The 15236-nt window shown below is 35.9% G+C and overlaps 1 protein-coding gene across 1 annotated transcript in view; it reads left to right on the plus strand.

Moving 5' to 3' along the window:
• Positions 1 to 15236, plus strand: part of cntnap5b (contactin associated protein family member 5b) — a 544617-nt gene that overhangs the window by 201808 nt on the left and 327573 nt on the right. Inside the window, exon 4 of the mRNA XM_028807238.2 lies at positions 14890 to 15037. Coding sequence (XP_028663071.1) covers positions 14890 to 15037 — 148 coding nt within the window. The remainder of the gene's footprint in view (positions 1 to 14889; positions 15038 to 15236) is intronic.

A 15236-nucleotide genomic window follows, 5' to 3' on the forward strand; every position in this document is an offset into this window, starting at 1 on the left:
ATCCAATCTGAGATGGCAATAGCAGGACCTAGACTGAGAACCTCTGGATTACAGAACAGCCCTTTCAGTCAATAGAGCTAAAGAAAAAATCCTTCATCCAAATGACATTCGGGCTTCTATCTGCAAAAAAGCTTCTTGTGGACAGCAGCATCTCTTTGCTTGCTCTTTCTCAGTTTTGCTCCACTTGCCCCTCCGATTGAAGATGTGCAGGTTTTTATATATCTCAAAAAAGGTGTGCCACCCGTATATTGTCCCTGGCTACAAAAGGGTATAGAAAACAAGAATGACGTGCTTAGGTTGAGTTACAAGACTGAACTGATGAGGCTTTGGAAGATGGTGGTTTTATAAGCTGTGAACTGGAAGTAATATCATCTGGCAGGTAGCAGAAGTGACATCAGTCTGGGTGCCAGAAATGGAAGTAATGTTAAATCAGGCAGGTTTTCCCGTATTTGGCCTGCAGAGATAACAGAGGTAGGGCTAGTGCACCCCGCCACCCCATTGCCTGGTGGGTAATTACCTCCACTTGGTCCACTCAGCACCTTCCTATTGCACATGTGTGACAATATGTATATATACAGTATACTGTATATATATATATATATATATATATATATATATATATATATATATATATATATATATATATACTGTATATATATACATAAATTAGATATATATGGAATTTTATATTGTGACCACAAGGGGGTCCCAGAGAGCCCCAAACCTAAGACACAGTAAAAGACCAGAGGTTTTTAGGATAAAATAAAAACTATTTATTCCTCAAAAACACTTTCAACAATCACCTCTCCATATATATGTCAATACAGAAATCAAACAATAAACTAACAATTCTTCCTCCTTACTACCTCCTGTTGAGTGTTGCTCACTGCATCCCCATTCCAACTCAAATGAACTGAGGCAGCAGACTTGTTTTAAGTTAGATCTTTTTTTTTTAAGGTATCATGCTGTGTGTTCCGGGAAGCACTTCCGGGCCATAAAGTAAGAAGGTGCCTCTCTGACAGCACCTGCTATTGGCACCCAGGTATCAGGACAAGGTTGCCCTTCTGGACTCAAACTCTCAAGCACCCCTGCTGATGTCCTGATTTGGTCATTGTATGAGGGCCACTGCTGCCCAGTGTATGGGGGATGAAACCAATCTCAATCCTCAAATATCCTCAGGCAGTCTCTTAAGACATCCCAGCCAGATACAAATTAATTTTGATGTCCTGCCGGCCAATCTGTGTGCATCATTGTACTAGCCTCCCATCCAGGTAATGAACCATCTTCCATCCCAGTCAGGATGCCTGTTCTCCTCCTACTATATATATATTTACTTGCAAGATTTGATAGTGGGCAAAAAATGATTGTCTATGAGAAAATAATCAATTCTTGAGTAACAATGATGTACGGATGAGAAGAAGGAGTATGCTGTTAGATTAGGATTTAAACACCTCCATGGGTCAGGAAAGTTATGATCCGTTACAAACTGTGCAATTACCTTTGCAGTATTAGATGTTATCGCCATTGTATCAGAGGATCTATCCAGGTCTGGATTTAAAACACAATTAAAGTCTCAGCCATTATAATTTTGTCAGTGTTCACATTAGGGATAGATACAAATACATTTTGGAAGAAAATTCTATCATCCATGTTAGGTGCATAGATTTTAATCAAAATAATTTTAGGATTAGGTACACTGTCCGTCACCACGACATATTGCCCTTCAGAATCAGATATTGCATATGACACTACAAATGGAATAGTTCTGTGTATTAAGATTCCCACACCCCTGGTATTCTTTTAATAGCTAGAGTGAAAAATTTGGCCAGACCACTCTCTTTTCAACTGAAACTGGTCTTTGCTTAATAAATGAGTCTCCTGTAAAAACACTTGGCATTTAGACTTGTTAAGTGCAAGAGTATTTTCTTTCTCTTTAATTCATGATTGAGACCCTTGACATTCCAGCTCACAAAGTTTACTATTGGGTCATAGAAATATTTCTTCTGAACTTCTGTTGACATTTTGTAGTTAAGGTAGTACATTGTACATACTATAGCTTTGAAATAGATTTAATATTATTGCAAAATGATATAGCTAGGAAGCATATTGTTGTGCTGTCACTATTGGTTATTAGGATATAATGAATAAAACAGAAATAGCATTGCTCTCTTTCTCTCCACCTCCAAGTGCCCCCCCCCGTCTCCCCAATTGCAAGTGAGGCAAACCACAATTCACAAAGTCCCGGTCCTCTGACATGCCAAGAGAAGGAGCATGTCTAGAGTGAAATGAACCTCATGGCAGCAATGTGAAGAAGGTTAAAACTGAGATATCTTGTGAAGATACAGTCCAAATACAATAGACTAATGATATAATTTTAAACAGTCCAAATATAATAGACCAAGGGTATGATGTTAAAGGAAAAGAAAACTGTAAAAAAAAAAAAACACTGTAAAAGGCTGGTTACTTAATTAAAGTTTAACAAAAAGACAATAGCTTTTTACTTTGTGGTAGCTCATTAGATGGGCAATCTGAAGGTGGATGCAGTGCAGCCTCATCCGTTGTTCTGCTGCAGTTGTCAGTGTTATTAAGCACATTTACTGTTTTAGGTATACTGAGTTTGGAAATCTGAATCTCCTGTGGTTCTTCATATTCAACACACTAAATGGGAATTCAGTAAACTGAGTGTGATGGCACAATGTTTAGTTTGTGTTTTCTATTTAATCTTTTTGAGGATTTAATTTGAATGCATTTTCGATACCCAAAATACACATTTATATAGTTAAGAAGGGGTTTTGCAGAAGACTTTTCAGCCAGAGAAGATTTATCTATTGTAATGACAGGCTTTCTGTCACACCAATGCCAATTAATAATAAGAGTACCATTGCTCTTTGCTCTTTAAAATCACCACCCCCTACTTTGAGTTCTTCCTTCTTGAAGCACTGGATCAGTTTAGAATTGTCTCATCAATTAACCCATATAATTGTTCTCTCCTACATTTGGGATAAATTCACTCCAGATGTATATATTATTATATATCTGTAAGGCTAGGGATTCTCTGGCATCCCATTAACATTCAACTGAAGTGTATGTATATGCACGTATGTAGAAGTTTTGGGAACTTCTAAATATAAAATATAGACATTATCACTAAATTGTCTAATTCTATGCGGATAACTAAGTACAATTAATTAATAAGTTAATGTGTGAAACATTATTTGTTTTTAAAGGTCCCTTATTTTTCTCCCTCATTGAGTCACTAGAACCTCTGATGGCCCTGAACTGTTAAACATCACTGAATATGTAGCCTCCTGACATTTTTCTGAAATGAAAATGAAAGGAAAATCCTCAGAACAACTACAATTGTATTCTCATTTAAAGCAAACAGATACCAAATGTCTGACTCACAACACAGATGGACTGTGTTGATACATCTGTAGATGCAAAGCAACTAAGCTAAAACTTCAACAATCCATAAGCTGAAATGCCAGCTCTATGGGGTTTAGGAAATGGCAGCCTTGCAACTGTATGAAACAATACAAAGCTTTCCCAGAACACTCAATGCAAAAAAAAAAAAACGAGCTAAACGCAGAGTAGAAACAAGTCTTATCTGCTGTACTAAAGAGGCTGTGACATTTTGAACATACAGCAGATGGAACTGACATAGGAAATCATGAAGACTCTTAACATTTCTATAATTGAGTGCCCAAAATGACAACAATGTAAACACTTACAAAATGCAAAACCTCAAACAGATCAAAAATCAGACAAAAATAATTATACAATTTGTGGTAGTGGCCTTTTCATATACAATACAGTGTTTGACTCTCAACCTTGATAAGCCAAGACAATAAGATAACAATTAGTGAGGTTGAGCAGTGGTGACATGGCATTATACTGAGTTTTTTTTTATTATTATTTACAAATGATTGTGCATTCATACTCCAGCATCTTAATTTATCCCAATACTGTATTTTTTTAATACATTATTGTTTTGAAATTGGCTCTCTATGAGTGAGTGTGAGAGGGTGGTCTATGGTTCACTCAAACTCTGCACCTTGTGCTGCCAGGATAGGTTGAAGTATCTCACTGCTCTGTGATTTAAGAATTCAGTAAACTGATGGGAATTTATAAAGTAAGCACATACAAATGCACACACAAAGTATAGCAAAAAAAAGAGTGACAAAATACAACAAAAAAATGACTAATGAATAATTTACAAATAACAGCCCAAGCTACTATAGTGTTTTATCCCCAGGTATTACACAATCTCATCTGTTCTGTCACTGTAACTCAAACTTTTCCTTTTCAGCTTGTCATCAAGCCAATAGCTAGTGACATAATCGTTAAGAGTCTCAAGGGTCAATCAGAGAAGCACAAGTGCTCCTAAAGGTACTGTAACTTGCTATCTTCCAAAGGAACTGGAATAAACTTGGTATAAACCTCTTCTTTAAATTTACAGGAAATCAGTTACACTATTGAGCTAGTTGTTTATTTGCACCTCCCTCAGAAGTTTAATATAACTCTAAACAATTCACAACAGAAGACTGTTGAAAGATAACAAGCTTACAGTTTGTGTCTTGTCACACAAGCTTCACAAGGGCCTTTTTGTTTCTGTGTGTGGAAAACCTATCAATATGAAGCTTATTGACTGTTATTTTGACTTTGTACCTATAATTCCTCTTAGAATCCAGATGTCAAAACTAGTAGCATACTATAAACTAAGGCTGGTTTATTTTGGGGTCAAGCAGTATATTAACACATTATGTCACTGAGCAATGGCAACGCCGTAGTATGGCTGGCTGTCGCTTGAGGTTTACATAAAAGGCAGCTACATATATTTTAGCCACACAAATGCAAGTATATCCCTGAAATAATGACAATCGAAATATATTGGAAAAAATTAATCAGGCTAACGTTTTGAAATAAGAATGGTGAATGATTAAAATGCATTTAGTGTGAAATCCTCTTTCAATGTAAATTATGATTACCCAACCCCTAATCAATGCAATTCTTTAGCTGTATTTTTCAATAGTTTTCCTTTCTGTTTACTCGTCCCAATAAGATACAGCAATAATAATAATAATAAGCCTGTATTCATTGCCATGGATTGAAAACGTTTATAATATTCTGCAGTGTTTATCGTCATGGTTTTGTTTATGAGTGAGAATGGTGTTAATAACGTAAAATGTGATTTTAATTAAAATTAAAGTGCCCTAATGATCTGAATAAGCTGAAAGACAATGATCATGTATATCCCCAACTAGAAAAGGAAGTAAGTATTATAGATGCCTTTGTGGCAAACCACAACAAATTTTTTCTAGCATAAAAAGTTCAATAAGTAAAACTTCCACATTAAATGTTCTTAGCAATTTCTCTTTAATTCCAGCAATTCTTTATTAGTATAGTGTACATTTGTGATTAGTTGTTGAATTTTCAGCAAAACTCAGTATTTCACTTTGAAAAACAAATCATGAAACAAATGGAATTTTGCTTCCAGTGAGTTCTGTACCATTGATACAAGAAGAAATTAATTTAGTTTCTGTGTTCAAGCCTTTTCTTGCATTTATTCCACGTCATTTACTATTTAAACAAAGATCTATAGTTCATAAATACAAATCACCAAACTTATTTTCTATTACCTGTAGACATTTTGTTGAGCCAAAAGAAGTATGTTGTGATTATTCAGGTAGTACGATGCCCACTTTGCCAATCATGATGACAATCTTGTTGTAGTGCTAAAGATGTGTCATAGATAGAAATGAACTCTTATGTGCTTGGCGTTTGCAAATCCTAATCCTTATTTGCAAGAATCAAGAAACAGGAAAGCTGGCTTCTATGTTGTGGAAAATTGAGCATGGGGGAGGGAGGGGGTGTTTATTTTCCATGTTGTGAGTTTTGCTTTGGTGAAAACAGTAATGTGTATGGAGGTGCTTATTGGTTTGTGTTCATGTGGAAAATATGCAGCATTTCACAATTTTACAAAATGCACTGTGCTCTTTAGCAGTGATGTGAGTGAGAGGCTTGAATAGAATTGATTTTACTGGTATGCTAAGGATTATTGGCATTATGCTGCTGCAGAAAAAATACAGGTAATCACAGACATGTGAATGAGGCTATATGGACTTTATTCTTTGTTTTCCATCAAAAAAAAAAAACTTTCCCCCAACCTAAAAAAAACTCTTTTTGGTGAGTTTTGCATGTTTGCATGTAAATCACCTACTAAATGATTCTTAATGTCACTTTTGTGAAACTTGTGATATACAGTTCATTAACACAAAATAATATTTATGGCCGTGCCTGCCATAAACAATGTGATGTTAAATAACTCTAGACCAGGGTTCCTAAACTCAGTCCTGTGGCTGCAGGTTTTTGTTCCGACCAGCTTCTTTTTTTAATTGGACTCCTGGGCTAATTAAGTGAACTGTTATTTCATTAATTCTGTGTTTTGGTAACAATATAGAAATTAGAAAAACTAGTTATTAATTAGTTATTAAAATTATTAAAATGTACTAAACAGTTATATTGGAATAACGTGTTTTTTTTCTTTGTAACAATATTTTCATCTTGATTTTCATTTTACTTTTCCTGTTGTTCTAATTGTTTAATTAATCCATTATTTACTAATTAGTGGGTCTGACGCTAAAGTAGTTGCAGCCTTTAACGATTCAGTGTTGTTTGTCTGGGTGTCTGCTCTGCTCGTTTTTAATTGTCATTATTAAAACACAATGAAGGGAGCAGACAGCACAGAGAAAGGGCAAAATATAAAAGAAATCAACAAGAGGGAGTTAAGCATTTAAATCTATAGCAGAAACAGAAAAATTTCTAAATGTCTCATATACTGTATGTAAAGATCATGCTGCTGTGCTGTTCTAAATGTAGAATAAGAGAGGTGGACAAAACAGCAGCTAATTAAATGAGATCAGTGATATCAGTTGTTGTCACTGATAATGAATCTGGATGGAACAAAAACCTGAAGACACAGTGGGCCCCCAGGACCGACTTTGAGAACTCTTGCTCTAGACCACCTCACTTAGGACATAAAAGAGAAAATGTTCTGCTGCCCTTTCCATTGGGGTGACTAATGCACATCCCAATCTTGGAACTAATGCTTCAACAATGAACTCTCCTAAATGCATATAGTACAAATAAACTATCCATTCCAGCTTTTACAATACAGTGTTATTATTTTTTGAAAAAAAAAAAATTCCTGTTTTGTTGTATATAGTTTACGTCTGGTTTGTAGGGTGTGACATTACATAGACAGGACTGTGACATCACTGTACACATGTAATCAAATGGTGTCCTAGTTTTGGAGTTTTCTTACTTAAGTTCTGTTTGTTTTGTTTCCAGACACTGAAAACTATTTTTTATACTGGATTTTGGCTATTAGCTCTTTACTGGTATCACTGGTATCTTGGCTGCCTTGGCTATGTGTTAGCTTTGCTCTGCCTACTGGTATTCTCACTAGCTTAGAGAAAACTAAAAAGTGTTAACATTAGGACTCCCTCCCTGTTTCTTTTGACTTAATCTAATTTGCTCTTGTCAATCGTCAGGTCTTAAATTTTAATATCTCAGCATTCTGGCTCCTACTGCCTGCGGGATCAAAACAGGAAGAGTGGAGCTGATCATGGAAGTGCTAGGTATAAGGGAAGAACTTCAATTTGAATCGATTCCTTTTATTTTTATATGGTACTGTTCTTTGAGTTTAGGCTCAGAACACTACATATTAAAAACTGAAATACCAATAAAGCACAAATCTATATTTGCAGGTATCAGTGAACATACTGTATGTAATTGAACTTCATTCAATGAAAGGCCACATTTACACACAAACTAACACGTTTACATAAGGTCATTTTGGACCTCTGTTATTTTAATACTCATATTTTTTCCCAGAGGCAAACCATACAGCCATAATGAGACTATACATTTTCTATGCAGGTGTAATCAGGCTGGGATCAGCAACTGTGCAATTTTCCCTGTTCTTACTTGATCACTCTTTTTTGGAATCAGTGGAAAATGTCCACTTCCTTTTATTGTTAGAGTAATTGAAGATAATAAGTCAGACAATAGTAGTTCTCACAAAGTTTAGTCCTCATAGTTAGCTGATGTGTTTAATTACAATAAAAAAACATCTAAGGAAGGGAAGTCACCTCGCTCACTGGCTTCACACATTTGAATGTAGGAGGACAGGTTAAAAGTAAACAGGTGCATTAGTGCCTTTTCTTCTGAAGAGAATGCATGCCTGTATCACGTAAAGTCTGTAAATTCAGCATTTTACACTTTCTTTTTGACTGCACTCTACTCTTTTTGCAGATCTAATTTATTATAAATATAAATTGGAATAAAAAAGCTCAGTACAATGTTTTGAAGCCAACTGAGATGCATCTATCATCTGAAAAAGGGAAACGATTAATTTTTTTAATTTCACTCTACAAAAGTCTAATCTGCAAAACAAAGCAATTATGAGTTCTGCCTGGCCAATTTCCTTATCTCATTAGCATATCCTATTATAATATGTCCACAAAAATATCTTGAGCATACAAAACAGTAATTAATAGCAACAAGCCTGCAAGACAGCTGTTCCAAACTACTGCCCAAGACAACTCCTTAGGATTAAACTAATTCACTTGTTCTCATAAAACATGAAAAGGTCAACTGAATACACTTATTAAAGCACAATTATAAAAATACTTAGCGACTTTTAAGATAAAATTATACTAAGGTGGTCTTGTAGTTAAAACTTTGATTTCCTTTAAATATTAATATGAGATGTTACAGTGTTTTGCATAAATGTCATCTAGAACAATGGTCAGAGTTTCTTTTTTAGAGAGAGTATGAACCAAAAAACATTGAAACTATTTGTGCTGAACATGAATATTTTAAATGATTTTTGATATTTCATACATCAATACAAAAAGTAACTGAAGTCCTTGTGCATATTGTTTATGGTAGTATGCAATAGGTGCTTTTCTGGCAGGATGAGTCATTAGCAGAGGTGAAATGCCCAAAGGAGGGGCCACGGAGAATACAAAGCATACTATTCTCTGATGTGGAGTATGATAAGGGAGGAAAGGGTATGACGAGCGATTTAAAGGCCTGACTAATTTATATATGTATAAATGTAAAATATGCAATATAAGTATATTCTTTATATATGCGACAAAGAGTCCATAGCAAGGTTTGAGGCAGTTACCCGTATATTATTTCCTGGCTGCAAAATTGAAACAAGTGATAGGACTGATGTGCACAAATCGGAGTCCAAAACAGAACTGAGGGGACAGGGGAAAGGTGGAGGCTTTTAAAGGCCAGTATAGGAAGTGACGTCAAAGGGGTCGGGACCAGAACTGTCTTCATCCAAAGGCTCGGGCCCGGAAATGACATCAGAGGGGCCAGAACCGGAAGGGTCTTCATCCATAGGTTCGGACCCAGAAGTGACGTCAACAGGGCCAGGTGGAATTTCCCGAGAACAGTCTGCAGAAAAATTTAATTAAAAATAAAAAATTGAAATATCATACTGACCCAAGTATTCAGACCTCTTGCTATGACACTTCAGATTTGACTAAGGTGTATCCCATTCTATTGACCATCATTGAAATGCTTCTACAACTGCTTTGCCGTCCACCCTCAATTCCACTCATTGGACATGATTAGTAAAGGCACACACCGGCCAATAGAAAGTCCCACAGATGACTATGTGTATCAGAGCAAAAAACAAGCCACGAAGTCAAAATAATTGCCTATAGAGCTTGCAGAGATTGTGTTGAGGCTACAAAAAAAATTATATCATGGAAGGTTCCCAAGAATGCATTAGTCTCCAAAATACTTACAGTAAATGTAATATGTCAGAAATAACCACAACCCTTTCTAGATAAGGCTACCCAGCCAAACTCAGCAATCTGGGAGAAAGGTCTTGGTAAGAGAGGTGAGTAAGAACCCAATGGTCACTCTTGCTGAGCTACAGACAACCTGTGTGGAGACAGGAGATACTTCCAGAAGCACAACCACCACAACATCACTCCACCGCACATGAAAGCCTGCTTGGTTTACAAAAATACACTTAAAGGACTCTCAGACTATGAGAAACAAGATTCTGTGGTCTGATGAAACCAAGATTGTACTGTTTGGCCTCAGTTCTAAGTGTGATATTTGGAGGTAACCAGATACCACTCATTACCTACCCTAAACCATGGTGATGCATGGTGGCAGCATCATGTTATCGGTTTCTTTTTCTCATTGGCAGGGAGTTGGAGACTAGTCAGAGATGAGGGAGAATTGAATGGAACAAAGTATAGAGATATCTTTAATGAATACCTGTTTCAGAACACAATTGACTTCAGACTTGGAAGGTTAGAAGGTTCACTTTCAAGCAGGACAATGACCCTAAACACAAAGCAAAGGAAATGCAATTGTGGCTTAGGGACAAACTCTCTGAGTGCCCTTGAGCATCCCAGCCAAATCTTAGACATGAACCCAATTGAACAGCTGCAAAGAGACCTGAAAATAACTGTCCACTGACAGTTGCCATCCAACCTGGAAAAGTTTGAGAGGATCTGCAAAGAATGGGATAAATTAACACCTGAAATGGTTCATTGCTTGGTCTCCTCAATGCCCAAACTTATTTTAAGTGTTGTGAGAAGGAATGATGACATTACAAAGTGGTGAATGCTTTACCATCCCAACTTTCTTTAGAATGTGTTGCTGGTCTGAAATACAGGAATTAACAAATGAAATGAAGTTGACCAGACAAAACATAAAATATCTTGAGTTCATACTGTCTGCAATGAAATAAAAGGCAAAATAAATTTAAGAATTACTGCATTTTTTTTCAATTTTCCATTTTTTCTGATTTGGGTTGTAAAGCAGAGCAATTTTCCCTAAAAGAAATAATAGAAAATGTTGCAGAAGTGAACTATATATTACAAATACTTGCAATAAATGAACTTTTTATTGTAAAAATCTACTGTAATACTGTACCGTTCCAAAAAAACAATAACTATCTGGAGCTGGGCTGAATCAAAATGGGAAGGGGAGTATAACATTTTCCAAGTATTTGTTCAGTTTCTGTTTATTTTCCTCCATTTATTTCACTGTAAAGTAATGTACACTACCATTGGGATCTTTTCCTTTTATCATTAACATTGAAATACAAACCTAAAAAAGCAGTATGTACTGGATCTGTTTATGTAATTATTGTTTGGTCTAATATATAGAGAAGGAAACTCATATCAATACTTGTAGTAATTGTCTATAAAAGAACATACAGCCATATAACAAGTTATGCTTTATTTAATGGTGTCAAAATTGAAGATTTTTTTGTTACTTTGAATGTGAATGGAAACTAAACTTTCATGAATAAGAGCATAATTCATGGTTTATTTCCAAGAACTTGAACATTAACTAGGATTATTATTCTACAACAAAAGAAACAGAAACATGCCCCAGTTTATTTTAAGCTTCAACTTGTAAAACGCTGACGCACATGTTCATAAATCGCATTGGTATATTTTTTCTTTCAACTGTGTACAGCACGGGGCTTCACACCACTCTTTAACAGGGCTGAGTCGTCTATGAGAGGTGCAGTACACGAGGAGAGAAAAATCACAGTGACATTTTAAGGGCATCACAGAATGAATGGGGGAGTGCAGATGCCAGTTTTCATGCCCCTGTGTTGGAGTGAATTAGCTATAGTTACAGTAGCACTGTGGAGAAAGCAATTCTTTTCAATCTGTTTTTGCTAGAGGAGTTCATTCACACTACTTAGGCTTGGACAAAAATCAACAAGCAATGGTCATACTTTGCGTACAGTTTTGCACTTAAATTTTCTGTGCATGCATGAGGGGTGGCAAAAATTGAGCTTGATGAGACCCCTTTTGTCAATTTAGTATAGAAAAAGGATATGTCTAAGTGGGGATTCTATGCTCTGTTCTGTCAGAACATTTAATTAAGAAAGGATTACTTCATACAGTTAACCATTTTTAACTCATGAATAACCCAAAAGCTATCTAAACAGTTGTAGGAAATAGCAAATTTTTAAAGTGTAAAAATTTTAAAGTAAACACTTTCGGGAAGGAAAACTGTCCCTGTGAAAATGGTAGTCATTCATCTATTTGAACATAAAGTGGTTATGATAAATGTATAAAGCTTGCTATGTTGTGCCATCAATTAATTTTACTATTTTGCCAAGAAAGCCTGCGTGATTTCTTATTAATTTTCAGGTGTACCATACATTTCCAAATTGTTTGTGCTGCGTGTGCTTTATCAAGGGTGACCTGATGTACTTCATGATTTTAATTATTTAATTTCCTTTGAAAAATGTGCTGGAAAAAGCAGTCAAAAATGTTTGAGTTCAATGGATGTCATGTCCCTGTTCATCACTTCCCCAGAGAGTGGAAATGTGTTGCATGTTGGGCAGTTACGGAGCGAAGAACTACAATGTAATATCTCCATGTGAGAGTAAACTTGAACTTGAATCCAATTACAAACAATTAAACATGCGTAGGGTCGATGCACACTGGATGCCCAGATTATTAACTGATGTTTTGTCTAACAAGGTGCAAAACAATGGTTACCGCAAAATCCTGCCGACTACGCCAATTGTTTTATCTAACAAGGTGCAAAACAATGGTTACCGCAAAATCCTGCCGACTACGCCAATTGTTTTGTCTAACAAGGTGCAAAACAATGGTTACCGCAAAATCCTGCCGGACTACGCCAATTGTTTTGTCATGGTAGAGTAATATATATTGCTCTACTTTCCCCTATTGTATTATTAATATGTAGCCTTAGAATGCCTAATCTCACAGACTTACCACTGTTTATAAGGTATTACAGTATATAACTTATCCCCAACTTCCCTTCTATATCTATAACCTTAGGCAATTAGATGTAGTAAAAAGACAAGCAGAAGTTAAGTTACAGTTTAAACAATGTATTAGTATTATTGATAATATTCATAAATAATAACAAAATGCAAAGTACATTTGAATATTGGCAACCATACAACCTGATTAAATGGTGATATGTAGTTCAGGCGGCACAGACTTGTAGTTACTTAAATGTCTCTAGTTAAGGCATCATTGGTGCTTAGCTTTCAGCCACATGTCTGTTCAAAATGGCTGCTCAGCTGTGCTGTTCATTGTGTTCTCTTCATCATCACAGGTTAGCAAGAGAGATGCTTCTTCATCATATGTTGGTTGGAAAGAGAGAGAGTGTGAGGTTAAACACATACATTTATAGATTTTCTGTCCAACCCCTACAGCCAATAGGGCGTCGTAGTACTTAAAAGCCTCTGAGACAAGCCAATTACAAACAGCCATACCTCAGACCAATGGGGGAAATAGAACATCTTAACACCTGCCCCCAAGCCATATGTTAAGGTACACCTTAGCCTATTTGCGGGGGTAGAAATGACTTTAGCAAAGAAACACTTGGCAAACTGGTTTAAAACACATCCCCCAGATCCTGTCGTAAAATTCAAAAAGACCCATTCCTAAGGGGGAGGGTAAACACTAAATTACATTCCTTTGCCTAAATTAGACATAAAGACATGCAAAACATTTATCAAGTTATATGTAAAATCTCACATCACAACAACTGATAAAATAAAACATCATTGTATCAAATGTAATGTTTGGACTGGGAGAAATTGAAGATGTGTTTTATAACTGGGAATGAAACATGGATGCATCATTTTGACCTGGAGTCCAAATAACATTCAAAATAATGTAAACATGCTGATTCTCAAAACTAAATCAATTTAAAGTCCAAGATGATGCTGGCAAAATCATGTTCTCACCTTTTATGAGTTACAGACTACAGTCCATATTAATTACATACCACAAAAGGCTCACATAACCAGTCTGATTTGCTTTTCAATATGTGGCAGTCCAAGAAAACAAGGAAGAAAACTGTCGACTGGTGCCCTTCTGCTTCACAACAATGCACAAACTGTTGCAAACTGTGGATTTAAAGAGAGGATACACCCGACTCACACACCATTTTCCAGACCTGGCCCCCCCCGGGGACTACAACCTGCTCCCTGATCTGAAGGGCTGTCTCCAAGGGATGTGCTATGTCAACGGTGAAGGCACCAGGTCAACCACAGTAGAGTAGCTGCCCGAGCAATGCAAAGCATTTGATTAGACTGGCATAGAAAATCTTTTAATATATATATATAAAATGTGTGTGCTAGTTTTCTTGAGGATTATGTTAAAAAATCAAAAGACGTTTTGTTTTACTGGTGTTTCACTTAATTGGTTAGACTCCAAACGGTTTTATAATTTCTTATATTTAGGCTCTCTAGTGGTATTGCAGTATTTCCCCTTTGCGACACACAGTCTGCCTTTTTCTCCGTTTTTGCTTCTATTGTAATGGATTAATTCTGCTCTGTCCCTGTTTGGGGAAAATGCTGCAGATAACAGATAATTAGTTATTCATTCTTTAATGTTTTATTTGCCTGTCTTAATAATTTGCTTTTCGAACCAGCAGAGTAATTCTTCTGACCAATTTGGTTTTCAGGAGTACTAAAAGTGAAATGAATGGAAAGTGTTTTACTGAAATTAACTGGATACAGATGGCATTTGTACTTCTTTGTGTTTTATTTTTGATGAAGCAACATTAATGACTAAAAAGGTTAAAAGGATAATTTCTCTTTTTTTTTTTCAAAGATTTGATTTTTCAATCCCAGACGTTCACATAAAATGTCATTGAGCTATTTCAAAACATTAAATGCTTACACTTACTTCATTGCAGAATTTCTCCTGAATTCTAACTTACCCATCATCATCATTTTTAGAGACTGCAGTGAAAGATAATATACCTCCTTGGAGTCCACATTTTAATGCAGGTTAACTGAGATGTGTTTTATGCTTTTCTCTTTATCAACAGGATTTACCAGGGAACAGCGATGCAGATGGGGTTGTGCATTATAAATTCCCACAGTCGATTAAGACCAGGTTCCTGAAATTTATACCTCTGGAATGGAGTCCTGGTGGTGGAATTGGGATGAGAGTTGAAGTTTATGGTTGTACATACAGTAAGTGCTTTAATCAGTTAGCATTACTCTATTTAATGAGCCATCTTAGAGAAAGATTCAAGGCATTCTTAGCATTAGAATGAGCAATGTTTTCTATATCTCTTATTAAACATTTTTTTGTTTTAAATTTGCAAAGCTTGTGACCTCTAAAATTTTATTTCCTCATATTTGATTGGATATAAGATTGTTGGCATCTGTG

This window comes from Erpetoichthys calabaricus, chromosome 8, assembly GCF_900747795.2.
Source record: "Erpetoichthys calabaricus chromosome 8, fErpCal1.3, whole genome shotgun sequence".
NCBI lineage: Eukaryota > Metazoa > Chordata > Cladistia > Polypteriformes > Polypteridae > Erpetoichthys > Erpetoichthys calabaricus.